General features: G+C 33.3%; 1 protein-coding gene across 2 annotated transcripts in view; it reads right to left on the bottom strand.

Annotated features, from left to right (window-relative positions):
• Positions 1-10,545: 10,545 nt before the first annotated feature.
• The window catches only part of LOC118746234 (ecdysone-induced protein 74EF-like), a 392,873-nt gene continuing 387,653 nt past the window's right edge, over positions 10,546-15,765 (bottom strand). For both annotated transcript variants that reach the window (XM_036480063.1, XM_036480064.1), the window contains 2 exons: positions 10,975-11,788; positions 10,546-10,906 (listed from right to left, as the gene is read on the bottom strand). In XM_036480063.1, coding sequence (XP_036335956.1) covers positions 11,058-11,788 — 731 coding nt within the window. In that variant the 3' untranslated portion in view covers positions 10,546-10,906; positions 10,975-11,057. The remainder of the gene's footprint in view (positions 10,907-10,974; positions 11,789-15,765) is intronic.

The raw sequence follows: 15,765 nt of genomic DNA, 5'->3' as shown, positions 1-15,765 counted from the left end.
ATTTATGTACACACATACATATGTATGCATATTTGGTGCAAATTTATGCATGTACTTACGTATCTTTAGAGGTCTTTCTTCTAGTTATCTCTAAATGCGTTATCACCGGGATATTTTCCCCCGCTTAGATACAAATAAATACATTAAACACAAACCATACGCCTCAAGGTCACTTATCACCCGGGTAAGATATGCTTGAGTGTATGATTTATGGCTATACCTTTATATGAACCGCATAAAATTTCACAATAGTGGAATTCGCGCTTCTTTGTATTCGCTGTATCCGGCGTAAGTGTAACTGGACGAGCGTGTGTTTGTTGTTGTTGCGTGAGTATTTGATGTACCGTTAGCAACAACAAATCACACGCTCATGCAGTGATGCCAGATTGTGGGTAATTTCCCTATTTGAAGGATATTTTGCAACAAAAATTTTTAAAAGTGAAAAAGGGACATTTCAAATTAAAAAAGGGACTGTCATTTAACACAATTATCGATAAAATCGTCAACTATCAATGTATATATCTTGGTAACCGCTGCACCAATTTCTTCCAAGCTTGGAAAAGTTGTTGGCTTTGGTACAATATACCAAACTGCTGAAAATTTTTAAAATCGGCCAATAACCAAGCCCACATCCCATATAACGGTAATTTAGAGAAATATGAAATCTTCGATAAATCAGTAAATATTAAAGCTTATTTATTAAAAATTGATGCTTGCAACAATTATTTACGAAGAAATAAGTTTATGATAAAATTTTGGAAAATGGGCGTGGCACCGCCCACTTATGATCACACATATGTATCTCGGTATTATTGAAATCGGACTAAAATTACGGGCGCTTTTCATATAACGGTAAATTTCAGAAATGTTTTGAAATATTACGAAATTTAAGGACACTAATTTACTCAAAATTTATGCACCCTGGCTAACCATGTAGCGGGAGCTTTCGGAAAGGTGAAAAACATATATTTAATACTTGCGCCGGGTAATTTATGAATAGAGTATTTGTTTCTTTTAGGACTCTAGTGGGCAATCTACCGACCTTTGAATTTCGAAAGAATATTATATGTATATGCAAAGAACGTAAATCTGTAAAAAGAGACAACACGTTATAATTATAGCGAGTGTGAACATCAGGAGCGTGCCTTCTCTTTTGCCCAAATACGTTTGTTGATTGGTTGACTAAGTCAAAAAAATTTCCTTAACTAAGTCAAGTTGAGTTGGAGAAACCAGCCCTAAAAGTATTGCGATTATATGTTTTCCATGGGGAGAACTGAGTATTTAATTTCTGAGTATTGTAACTCGACAACAGATTGAGCGACAAAATTGGGATATACAAAACTCACTATGTCAGGACTGAAGTTTTAATAGCTGTTCTCTTCACCTTTCTGAAAGTAGTACACCGTAGTTTACGGGGAACAAATATATGTATATATATATATTTTTTTTTTAATTTGGTCCAATGTATATTTGTTTTAATTTTATAACTTAATTCCACAAGTTTTCCTACTTACCTTTATAATTATCTCAATATAATAAAAAAAAACGCGAACACTTTTATAAAATAATTTTTTATTTTTAAGATGAAACATACAAAAAATTTGCTAAAACGTTGCATATTCATCACTGGAATTACACAATCATTTATTTACTATACGTACGCGTATTTATGTGTATTTCGTAAAATTTATAATACGAAATTTCGGTTTGATTGCGCTTTATTATAAAAATGTATAATACTTTGATATAACCCACATACCACATGCATTTTTGTATATTCACAATATATGTATGTACATACATATATGTACATATGTGTGAATGTATGTATGCATGTCCTTATATAGTAATTGAAATTTGAAGTTTCATTGATTTGAACTGCTTTATGTAATCGGAATGTAGGTGAACTTTGCTTATAAAAAACGAATATGTAACTTTTTTGTATACATATTTATGGTATTTGCATTCAATTTTAAATAATTCACAGATTTTTCTTTATTTGTCAAAGAATTGATTATTTGGTTTTTGCTATTCATTAGAAAATTCACATTGTATCATGATGCACAAATTACAAGTTTTTCATTGAGTTTGATACCGATTCCTATAAGTACTCATGGGTTTCATATTTGCACAGACTATTTAAAAACAGAGTAGTAGTGTTTATATGAAATGTAGGAGAATGTCAAATATTTCATGTCAGCGATACCACTTAAAATAAAACTACACATCTGCTTTGAAACTACCTAAAAGGTTTTGAGTTATTGATTGTTGTAGTAAATAGGAAAATCTACGACTTTTCCGTGTTCGTTTAAATGGAGTTACATATTAGCTCTGATACAGTACTCCATGAACTTACAGGATTTTACACGAACTTGCAGGAAGTTGCAGGAAAAATGTTCCCGTACTCCAAAATCCTGTAAATGAGAGCGACTATTGGAGAGTTGTGTAGAGAATGAAGTTGCAAGATTTTATCCGAACTTTTTCTTCTGGTAAAATCATGAAAAGTGTCAAGCAATCACTGGTTTAACTTTTTACAGGAAAATGGTTTTTTGGTTCCCGTACTTTTTGTTGTTACTCACTTTTTACTCTCACTTCAGAGAGTAATTTTTTTGTTTGACAGTTTTAAAGGATTTTTCACGAAAAGTATTGGATCAGAGCTATTATCTATTGTGGAACGATTTTCCGTCATCGCTTGTCAAATTCGGTTTTGAGACAAACTGATTTCGGCGTTGTGCCATCTTCAGTGTCATTTTTCGTTCTCGAATGACGGAAAATCGTTCCACAATACATTATACTCCCATACATATAAATATATTTCATGATCCGATGATCAGATATAAACCAGATTAGTATGTGACCACCTCTGAGACATTACCTTTTCGATGCAAGTTATGCGGTAACATACATAAAAAATTAAATATATATATATATTCCGGCGAACTGATAACCTCCTCATTTTTGTGTAGGTCGGTTTAAAAGGAAATCCAAAAATTCAATTGAATCATGAATTGAATTATCAAATCAAACACCTAGATTATTTCTTTTTGGTTATTTTGGAGCTAAATTAATTGATTTAATAATCTTTAGATAATATAACTTCGCTGTCTGCATTTCAAAAGAGGCACAACTCAAAATTTGGTGTTTTTGAAATTATGCGCTAAGAATGTACAAAGAGCTTTTATTTACCTTTCAGCAAAATCTGGAGCAAACTTTTGTAACAATTACTTTAAAAACCTAAGATAATGTCTCCTTTGGTCATATTATTATCATGTGCTAAAAAATAGTTTTTTGCATTTTCTGACAAACGTGTCCTTTTGAGTTGTGCCCCTTTTGAAGACGGTGTGCGATATGTATATAAGTCTACTAAGTTCATACAGGTGCAATTCAAGAACTGAGCTTTTATCTTCTTTTCAAGTCCATTTTAGTCATATTTCGACGGATATTAGCTTAATTTCATTTACACTTTAACCCCATTTCTACAAAAGTCCATTATTCCAGCAACCTAGACAAAATATTTCAATCGTTTCAAAGGAGGAGGCCCGTAAGGCAACAAGTAGCTCGAACCTGATAACGCTTCTAGATCTGGTTGAATTTCTAATCTGACAAACAGCGAATACTAAAGCTTATTCCCTCCGTTTAATCGAGTGGCAGTACGTATCTCTAACCTCCCGACTACGGCGGTCGCTATTGACTCGATTCTTCTCCTTCCTTATTTGCGCTGTAACAACCTAAGCGATTAAACTATAGACCTTTTTTAATTTGAAATAAAATGCTTAAAACCGAACCGTGAATCGGCATCTTTATTGTTACCCGAAATAAAATTATCAGACTTTTACTTTTTAAAAATAATTTCATTCGACGAAGGCTTCTGACTTCACATAAACCCAAGAAAAGTATAGAGAGAATAAAAAGGTCGTTATCATGGAGCGGTGTCAGATATCTTTCTTTCGGTTGATAAAAAAGGTGCATACATCCAGTTCAGTTTTAAGTGCTTTATTTAAAATAAAAAAATAAGGTCTAGATGAAACACCCTATACAAAACATGATGGAGTACTGCTACCCAATGGACCGAATGAAGATAATATAGTAGTTTAAAGGTGTCCACTGTCAGGAGAATGGCTGGATTCAGTGGAAATTACCTTAGCTGAGAGCAAAATCGAACTTATTCTTGTGACAGGCAGAAAAAAACACGAATACAGTGAAACCTCTCCTAACGGACACCTCTATTAGACGGACACCTCCCTTGGGCGGACATTTTTTCCCTATACCAAGTTTTAAGTATAAATTTCGGAACAAATTACTCTCTCTTAAGCGGACACTCTCTTGGCCGGACGCGGACAGTTATTTTGCATAAAATTGACACAAAAACTCTATTGGGCGGACGCGAACCTCTTATCAACGGACATTAAGATTTCTTTTCATAACAAATCAAACAAAAACCTCCGTTGACCGGACGCGAACTCCTCATAGGCGGACTACTAAATGGAAAAAGGGGACTTCCCGCACAAAATGTGATTGTTATGCACACATTTAGTTTGGTTTGCGCAGTGGTTTAGGTTCGTTATTTGAATTGTCAGAAACCCTTGGAGACTGATAAAAACATGAAAACTATTGATGAAAAAGGTACTGACACTGAAAAAAATTTAAAATAAAACTTACGTCAATCGACAATTTCCCAGTTATTTATGTAATGAATCTATGATTTTATGTAGTTTATGGACTAAAATGTAATATTTATTTTTATTTTGTTATTACTGAATATGTACTTACGCACATAAATGAAATGTGCACTTTTGAAAAAATACATGCACATTTTTGTTTGAACGATGTAATATCAATATCTTTTATTCAAATAAGAAATAGTGACTATTCAATTAATTAAAACATTAAAAAGTTCTAAAATAGGCTTCCCCTCCATTAAGCGGACACCTCTCTTGGGCGGACAAAAAATGATTGACGGTGAGTGTCCGCCCAAGGGAGGTTTCACTGTATTTGACTTCTAAAGTTAAATGAGTCGCTACATTTGCTTCGTAGAATACCAAAAGCAGCAAAAACATGCGGCGCTTTGACAAAAATGCACGTGGTCTGAAATAGGATATGCAGAACTAGGCGACTTTTAACCACATTCCTCAAGTCGGTGTCACTGTATGACGCGGAAGTTTGGGCAAATACCCTCGACACACCCGACGAAGTGCGTCACTATACTTCGTAATACTTCCCAACGCAATTATTTATGTAGAGACGCTCTTGCTCTACAACGTAGTGTTTTCATATTTTTTTTTAACTCATTTAAACTAGAAAAAATAGATCAATTTGTTATAGCATTATCGTACTAGGCTTAAAAGTTGCGGAATGAGTGACAGTTTTATAGAAAACATTTTCACGAAAATCAATAGGTGTGTGTTTTTCGAAATCAACACTTTATAATAATGATTTGAAAATTTTATAGAAATACGGATTAGAATTTCTTTTCGAATCTGTATTACAAAAGTGCTTTGAAAACGAAATAATTCGTAAAAAAATTGATGGGTATTTAAAAAACCGTAACGTTATTTTTTTTCTCGAGAATCGATATTTCGAAGACGGTCACTTTATTTTCAAACCAATCTATTCAATTGTTTTTTTTTAAGGGATGATTTTTAAAAAAATTGTTTGTTTTGTTTACGATAATTACGTAGCGTATATATGGCACGTTGCATGTCAACCGGAACAGAGCTATGTATATCCAAAAATTGGGGCAATACAAAGGTGAAAAATTATATCATTAATAAAATTTACAAAACCTAACAAATGAAATGAAAGGATACTTCTTGGGGTCCCTGAAATAAAAATCTGTTGTCGGATTTTAAAAATTCAAAATGGCGAATTCCCATTGGATCTAACATTTATCACGGAAAAGTTAACATAGAATGTGCGTACATGACGTATGAGTTATTCAGATGGAATGGGAATGTTAGTCATACGCCATGGACGTGCGTTCGATTTCAATACTTTTTCTTCCATACAAAAGAAATTATCAAGAAAATGCATAACACCGTCAGCAAAAAAATAAAAATACATATACCATTTTAGCCAAATAAAATTTAATGGGCAAACTGCATATCTACATTAAAAAAAAAATCGGAATACAAAGTTTTAAATTTTTGGGAGCAATTGGAAAGTTTGTTGAATTGTCGTAATTTTTGTACGAAGCTGGAAATGTGAATTTATGTGGTGCTGGTTGTATAATGTGCTAGACTTTTATAAAAAAAATATTATCTAACATTAAATAAACAAAAGAAAAGTAGCCAAAACTGGTCAAAAAGTCACTTAACTTAATCAGTTGAACAAAAGGGCAGGTTGCGCAGATGTGTTGCGAATAACTAATATAAATATGCGTATATGTATTTATGAACAATGTAAAAGTGGGTACTGCATCCTATAATAATAACTCTCTCTGGTAATGTCCGAATGTGTGTATGCTTAGATGCTGAGCTTTTTGCTTTTTAATTCACAATTCTAAATGAAAGCAAACTTTAATAACTTTGAAACCTCAAAACTGAGGTTTCCCCATTTATGTACTTATTTTCTATTATATGGGATTTTTATTTACTATAAGTACGTATTCATTTAATAACATATGCATTACTATACATACATATATATATAAGTATATATATATGTACAATATCTTTATATATTTGTGATCTTTATATTGGAAATCTATCAATTTATCAACTATATTTCTAAAATACTTAGTTAAAATCTCTTAATGTTTGTATATATATATATATATATATATATATACATATATATATTTTCTATCTCTTGTATGAATTTTAAATATGTATGTATTATGTTATTTATTGAAAAACTTGTACATATGTATTGATCGTAGCGTAAATCGGGAGGTATTTTCTTATTGATTTCCATGACGACAAACTTAATTTCACTTACCGCTCTAACTACCGGGTTGCCTGTTATGTAATGTACTATGTGAAGATTGAAAAATCTAATTAGTGCCATGTGTGTGAACAATTGGACAATTATTTTCGCTCATTCGCATTTCATTGTTCAAGACATTATGAAAACTGTCCGCCGAGTTCTTAGTTTTTATTTTCATTTTATTTTTTGCTAATTTGTTTTAACTACATTCATTCCATCTCTTCCATTTTACTAATTTCTGTTTTCATATATGAAAGTGTGTGTAGTTAATTATGCTATATTTCACTCAAGAGAAGTACTTCATATTCAACGGGATATACCATTGATGTGTAGTGCTTTAAATAAATTCAAATAAAACGCAAATTAATTAAAATAATAATTTTATTTTTAAATAAGAAAAAGTTGTCACAATAAAAAACTATATATGTATTCAACTTATTTGTATGCACACATGCTAAAACAAAAATAGTATAAATTTGAAAAATAAAAAAGTTATGAAAAATCCAGGACAAGTTTCATACAATTTTTATGACAATTTCAGAAAGAAACAAAAAAAAACACTTTTGGTTAATGAGCATGTATACATATAGGTTTCTTGATTTTACTGTTGCATTTTAGAACTTAAACAATACTAACATTATTAAGTTGAATTTTTTAATCATTTTACTTTAATAAAAAAATATATGTAAATTGCACATTCGGGCAGTGGCCACAGGACTTGGTCCTGCACTAGTTTGGAAGTTTTGTGTAAAAAAATGTGTTACTTTTAAAGATTAAATTTACTGCTATTTTTGCATGCGGCAGTGACATTTGACGGTACTTTTGCGGCAAATACAAAATACTTGAGTACAATATTATGCAAATTTTGACTCAAAATAATGAAAACTTCGAGAAGATGTTGAATAAGGGAATATAATAAAGGTAATTCGCCAGCATTAGAAGTTCAAAAACAACAACAACAACTATAGCAAGTTCAATTTATTCAAAAAATCGTTGCATGTAATTACATATAGCAACGCCCAGCCTTACCAGATAGTTTTTACCGTTTTTAAACATAAAAGGCTAATGTTTTTTTTTTTTTTTTGTATAATTTACTACTCAAGTACACTTTCCTCTCTACACACATAGTCAAGCTAACGTAAATTTCTTCCAGTTCCAATTATTGCCTTCTGTTTAGTTTAATTTAAAATCCAATATCACGGTTTATCACATTAATCTTTTCACCTATCATACCTTATTTATGTTTAACGCTTTTGAATAACGGTTTCATTACCATTACATTATTTTACCAAGAAAAGTGCGTCGGGCCCAAATCAAGTAATAATTTTTACCTTAAATTTTTGCTGAAGCTTGTGTACGCCCTCGTCTTATATTTGAACACACACACACATGTATGTATATATCTTCATTAATATTTCATATACACATGTATGCATGTATAATTTGTACTAATGTCATGCTTAAAAATTCAAACGTTCCCTCGTCTCTTACTGGCCAGGCTTTGTTCTAGCTGAGCCCGATTAGACGACAGGTTTGGCGGAAAATGCCTCGTAAGCGTGTACAGCTTGTAAATAAACCGCGTTTTCATACAAAATTAAGTAAGTTTACGAGTTTTACGCTGTTGCGAGGCATATACACGTTTATATGAATTTGCCGTCATATTTTTCGAGTATTTCCCTAAACTTGAAAAACTGTAAAACTCATACAAAACCTTGCTCTGGTAGTTGACTCTACATACAACATATGTGTAGACTTTCGAGATTTTCAAGATTTCCAGTTTAAGTGAATACCTGCTGGCATTCAGAACGCAGCAGAGAAGGTTACGTTAGGCTGGGTCGTGGAAAAAGTTTGTAACAAACCCATCTAGTCATGAAAACTTTTATCCTTGTCGGGCTTTAAAAAAAGCCAAACCCGAATTTGTTTCCTAACTTTATTTTATTAGTAACCCGATTTCAAGGTGTAAAATTTCGTTGAAAAAAAACAGGTTTTTTATGAACAGTTTTATGAGTTTTTTACAGTGGCGAAAATATGAATAGAGAAGATACATTTTAGCATCCTTTGGCTATTTCCCTTACGATTATTTAATTTTTATTATTTTTTTATGAAAGTGTAGCTCGTTAACTAGTAAAAAACATGTAAGTCACAATTTTAAGCTTTGTAAAAAAATTGGCGAAATAAGACAAAGTTTCTTCAAAGTCTTGAGCTTTTTAACTAGATTTCCTAGTGCCGTTTTCTCAAGTAGGTTTTTAAATGTATCTACCCTTTAAAATCATTTTTTAGAAAAAACATTTTGTGTTTAATGGACAGATAAATTTTAAAGTCCCCTTGAGGAACAGCCCTTAGAAACATACTTAGCACGCAGTTTTGTAGCCCATGAAGTTTTAGTAAAAAAAAAATGCTAAATTTAAGCTGTTAGGACTAACCATTGACTTTTGGCAATTTTATTTGTGGAAGGTGTTGCTCCTTTTTTCCATATAAATAAAATAGTTGAACATACTTCGTATGGAAGAAAATGTGCGAACAAACATTGAAAAAAATCAAAGGTTAATCCAAGCTACTTCAAACTTGCACTTTGTGATACTAAAATTTAATGGCCTGCAAAACTGCATACTAAAAAAAATCTAAAAATTTCTGATTAAAAAGTCTAAAATTTTGATCAATATTTGTTAAAATTCGTTGGTTTGAAAAAAAAAGATTATTAAAGTATTTTAAATAAATAAAAATAGCCAACAATTTCTAATATGTCTTTTCCCTATTTACATTCAAGCCACCACATATTAATTTAGTATCCTGTTGACCCACATAAATTACTTCCTTCATCAAATCAAAATCAATTACATATCTCAATTCCTACCCGACTGAAATTCAAATACACCTATTTATGTACTCGTAGTTACCGTAAAATTAAAAGTGTCAGTATGTTTTGAACTTTTTTACGATATTGAAGAGATCTATATTTCTCAAAATTATCTCTTAAAATGATCTGCCATGTTGTGCAATATTATTAGGACACAGCAAGGCCGTCAAGTCGCAAAAAAAACCTCTCTTTCATATTGGTAGCGATACGGTAAAGGGTACACTGTCATATCTATGCATATTTTGGCCACACGGCTCTTGCTTGAGCTGGTTTGGGGCGTGAAATTATTCTTCTTATCTATGAACAGTGGACTTTGTTGTTGTTGTTTTTGCTTTCTATTCAAAATTTACAAAAAAAAAACAAAAAAAAAAAGCAAACAGAAAAAATAAATCAAGAAATTGTACTTAGGTTAGGTATATATGTACATATTTAGATATAATTACTAATTTGCGGACAGCAAAACTAGAGTTAATAAATTTCAACATTCATGACTTACATAACATAATATTATAGTATATTAATGTGTATTTATATATTTTTTAGAGTTTACTATAAAATAAGCAACAAAAACAAATTAATAGTATTTATATGCTTTAGCTAGACATACATATTATGTATACATACAATTTATATAAAGGTTTACACTTACATACATACAAACGACCCTCTGGTCATTTCATTAATTTTACTAATAATTAATAACAATTTTAAAATATTACAACACTGTATTTTCAACATATTCTTTTCTCTTAAACATAAATATAACTATTTTTTTTATTTATTTATTTAATATACTATATATGTAGTACTATATTATTGTGTATCTAAAATATACAATTTGATTTTAGCGAGCCTTACTTACACACAATTGTTTCTCCTCAACTAGTATTAACATTAAAAAGAGCTAATAAATACAAATTCTTTACAGTATGCATTCTACTTCGTATAAAACTGCTGCTCACCGCGTATATTCATACTCACAAACATACATGTGTAAATGTACATACATATGTATATATATTTATATACCCCGAAATTTTTACTGAGATTTCGAGCATTTGCGTTGCTTTGTACATTCCAAGAAATCCGCTTAATTTACTTGTAGTTGTAGGTGATGCATTGGTGCTGAAAATTTAATAATTCTGATTAGCTACGAATCCCATTATAATTAGTGGCTGCAATCGCAAACTCACCTCAGTGGAATGTACAGGCCATAGAACGGTGTTGAATTCCCTATTGGTTGTGCCAGCCTGACGTCGCACATATACGCGCACATTTACACTCCATTGCAATCGATTTCCACAATGTCCTTTGGCACGTCCACAAATTGGTAGACCAGCCGTTGACCATCCACTTTGGCCAGTATGCCTCTCTGGTAGTAATATCGCAATGCACGTCCCATTGTCTCGTAATTCATATCCGGTTTGTTCTTGTGCATACCCCATAGTCGCGACACCGCCTTGGAGTCTACCAGCTTAAATACACCCTTCTCACGATTCGTCCACTTGATGAAACGCGGACAGTATTCGCGATCCTGCAGTAATTTCAGTAGGAATTCCCACAGGTATGTTGTGGAGCCTTCGCGACTGCGTCTCTTAACACCCATTTCGATTTTGGGCTTTCGCGGTTTTTTCACTTTTCGCTGTGGAAAACCGCCAAGCTCCAGCATGTAGGAGAGATCATAGTTGACATTGGACGTTGTTGGCTGGATCACGCTCGGTTGATGCAGCACACCGCCGCCAGCGCTCGCCTGGCTATTGGCCAGCGTGGAATGCTGATGGTGGTGTAAGTGTTGTTGGTGTGCGTGCAGGGAATGATGTGGCGTGAGACCGGGGTTGGCGCGTGGCGGGGAAGGTGTTGTGAAGTAGGGTGTCGTTGAGTATGCTGCCGGATTGCCGCTATTTAGCGCCCCAACCGCACCACCATTCGTGACACTGCTGCTACTTACCGACGCACCATTGGATGGACTAGTGCTAGTCGCAAGTGGCAAGTAGTAGCCATCGGACACTAAAAATGAAATGCGAAATTTGTATGTTAGTTATGTAGACATAAGAAAAGGAAGTAAGTAAATGCTTAAGCAATTTTCATTGAATATTGGTCTTTCGAACGTCCAGTCATATTTGTAAGTACATATCGCACACCGTCTTGAAGAGAGGCACAATTCGAAATTTGGTGTTTTTGAAATTATGCGCTAAAAATGTACACAGAGCTTTTATTTAACTTTCAGCGAAAGCTGGAGCAAATTTTTGTTATAATTTGTTAAAAAATCTAAGGTAAAGTCTCCATTGCCCATAGGATTATCAGGTCCATTTTGAAGACGGTGTGCGATATGCTCGCAGGGTCGTGCTGTGATTGAGGTATTTTTTATAAATCGCATTTAAGTATAGATTCGGAATACATATGTATCCGATATACTTATCGGTGCAAGAAATATATCCACAGGCGGCGCTACATTATATATGCAAACATAAATAAATCTCTAAATAGAACCTGTGATGATCATTAGCTTTTTTAATTCTTATAAGTCCGTTTCAAGAAAGCTTTGTTTGCTGAACATCGATAGGAAAATTTTTTTGTTAAATAGACATTAGTCTAATGTATCACAAAAAAAGTTAATTCCGCTCCAAGCGATTTTGAACACTCACAGTGAGAGTATTTCCGGAGTGTAAAATTTTTTATTTCTGCTAAATGTGATTTTTTTAAAAAAATCTTTATTTGATGTCCGATTTCTATAAATGACTATAAAGGCATTAAAAAAGTCGATATGCTTCCCCCAGAAAATATTATCTTGGCATATCAATCTAGAAAGGTATAATTTTTATAGAAAACGGCACCCCGTAATCAAGATGATGAAGAACGCCTCAACTATATATTTGCCAAGCTTAATAGCCGAGCACGATATAGTCAAGTTAAATCCCGAAAAGATGTACTTTAATCAAATATTTGCTTACAAGTGAGCTCTTACACAATTACTAGTAGTAAATAAGCTTCTGTTTGATGAAAATGAGTTCGTCTTTTTTTTTTGTCGGCGAAGAGTTATAATTTGACATGGAGATTATTTTTCTAAACGCAAATATTGCTTAAAACGATGTATCAGTTTTAGAAATCGGACATCAAATAAAAAAGTTATAGAAAAAGCTGAATTAGCTGTGGTGCCGAAAAAAATTTATAAATCTGAAATACTCTCATAGTGAATGTTCAAAATTGAATAGTACTAGTTGAACTTTTTTTGGCTCATAAATCGAATTACGGTCTAATGTGCAGCATAATTTTACTTTTTTTTTAAGATTTACGAAGGAAAATATTGTTATTCAATAAAAAAAAATCAATTCTTTTTAACGATTTTATAGCAACTCTGCGAAACTATTTTTCCCCATTTAGAATGTATGGAAAACTTCATGGCTATATTTTAAACGATTTCAAAATAAAATAAATAATACAAAAAAAAAACTTTTTAATATACAACGCTTTTATAAATGGACTAAAAAGTAGAAAATAATACTTCTCAGTCCCATAGAATTTGTTTTGATAACTTTTGATTTTGAAATTTTAGCAAAAGTCATTATACACAATCTATGAAATTGAAAATGAAAAACGTGGAGCGCATGCAATACAAAGCATTTGATTTAATTGACAATAGTCAAACTACATAACGTAGACCTAAAATTTCTACAGCGAAAGTAGAACTTTGAAATCGATTTTAAGCGGTCGTTATTCATATACCCACATACATACAAAAGTTTTTTTTATATTATTTATTTTCTACTTTTTAGTCCTGTCTGAATAAAAGTTTGCAATAGATATTAAAATAATTCAACGATATTAATAGAAAGGTGCACACACATGCATTTACATATGTATGTACATACAAACGAGCACCAATTTATTTTATTTAAAGAATGGCGTGTCGTCTATTTCCGGTGTAGCAAACGTAGTACATAGGGCGACATCTAGATGTCATCTACCTCGCCCTATTCACTATGCTTTTTTATAGGAGCTTTTCAAAGCTTTGCTTTATGGTGTCGGACACACAACATTGAAAGTTTCTGGAACACAACATTGCAAGTTGATAAAAGCGTTGTAAAATACAGGCCTCCGTAGTTTTGACGTCTTCAGTTCTGGGGGTTGCAGCGAGAAAATTCCAAAAAGTTAATTTTACTGTATATTTTTGGACCACTCTAATGTAGGTATATATAAATCAATGCATAAGAAATACTTAGTAAACATACAGTCGTAATAAAATAAAAACAATGCCCATTATATTTTTGCATCCGGCGACAAAAATAACGAGGAATGCCACAAAACGCATTGGTTAAAACTAACAGCCTTTCGTGGTAATCTGCGAATAGTTTATTTTGTTGCTTTTGCGTACATATTCATCTGCATACAAATAAATAGAGGTATACCGGGTTCTTGGATGCGATCAGTACTAAAAGTTAGTGACAGTCCCACACCAGCTTTGAGGTGACCTCGTGCGCTTTAAGAGCAAGGAGCGCCGCTCTGCTATCCGAGTGTATGTAGATGTGTTTTTTGGTTGCCCCACTTTCTACATATTTACTACCTCAGACAAAGCTCAATGGCATGAACCTCGGCATGAAAGACAGAGTTACCTTGCCCCATGCTGGTGAAAAGGAGCACTCTGGGTTGTATGCCATAGAGTTCTGCTCCGACGTCGTGGTCAGTCTTTGAGCTGTCAGTATACCAGATGTCGGGGAAAAAGACTTTGAAGTTTTGTGAGAAGTTAAACTTCGGAAGGCACATGTCCACAAATCTTATGCGCAATCCATCTTCTGTGCCTACTACTAATGTCTCCATTGCTTTTTGAATTTAAACGGCAGGACTATAGGTAGATATCAGCCCAGAAGCATTTATTTAGAGCAGCTACGATCAGAAAAAGCTTTTAATTTGTGTGTGTTTTGGTCTTGACTGACTAAGACGTGCGCCTCCTTTTGGCGTCCGGGATAAGTTTACGTTATTTACGGTGCCTTAAAACGTAAGCGAAAATAAATACCATTCAACGATGGCTCTTTGTGTAAAAAACCATCTGCAACAACTCTCGAAAGACCATCGGTTTGTTTTTAAAAAAGGTAGAGGTCCAGTCTTGGCTCGACTGACCAAGTGAAACTGGACTCTAGTACACTGACGAGTTTATACATATATCCCGCCATAATCCTAGCGGACTCACATTGAACAAACTGAAAATATACGGCCTAGCTAATGTGCTGTCGTGTCGCGACTACCGGCTATTCTCTGGAACATGGCCTATGACACATCTCTAGCTTCCATGAAAAAGCCTCTTGCAATAAAGCATCCGTTGTTCGTGACTACAAGTTCTCCATTCGTAGCACAAAATTGAAAAAAATTAAAATAATGGTTTCGGTGCCCCTCGTGCGGATAGGCGGAAAAGGAGGATAAAACCATTGGGATTATTATATTATATATAGGCCGCAACCGCTAGATCGTACCTTTAATTTATTTACTCAAAATTTGGTATTGCACTGTTCTAGAACAGACGGAAACGGAATAGGTAGAGTGAACTTAAGGCTATTAACTATCTGGTGGTAATCTAGTGCAAGAATCGAGGCTTGAAATCAAGAAAAAGTGGGGCTTAGGTTTACAATTCTCGTGGTCTGTTTATGCATACTTTGCATAACTTCGCACAACTTTGCATAAATTTCAAACTGTAATTTCGTATGTATTTGGTATGTATTCCATGACCCAGAAATTAGCAGAACTTTTAAAAACTTGGCGATCTGTTGAGCTTAGATTTTGCTTCACATTTTCTTAAGTTACATTTTTATTGCACTGGTACAAATGGATGTGCGAAGTTATGCAAAGTATGCATAACACTGGTCTACAAGGGTTTTGCGAATAAGACGGGACCTGGTGTTTCCGAACGGATTTTTCGTGCTGAACACGAATCTGGGGTCCAAAACTTCCCATCACGTCACGTTTTCGAGAAAAAAGGGGTTGAAACCCCTAAA

This window comes from Rhagoletis pomonella, unplaced genomic scaffold, assembly GCF_013731165.1.
Source record: "Rhagoletis pomonella isolate Grant_MI unplaced genomic scaffold, Rhpom_1.0 Rhpom_scaffold_00010, whole genome shotgun sequence".
Lineage (NCBI taxonomy): Eukaryota > Metazoa > Arthropoda > Insecta > Diptera > Tephritidae > Rhagoletis > Rhagoletis pomonella.
The sequence above is the reverse complement of the archived record's forward strand: the minus strand, read 5'-3'. Positions and strand labels throughout refer to the sequence as shown.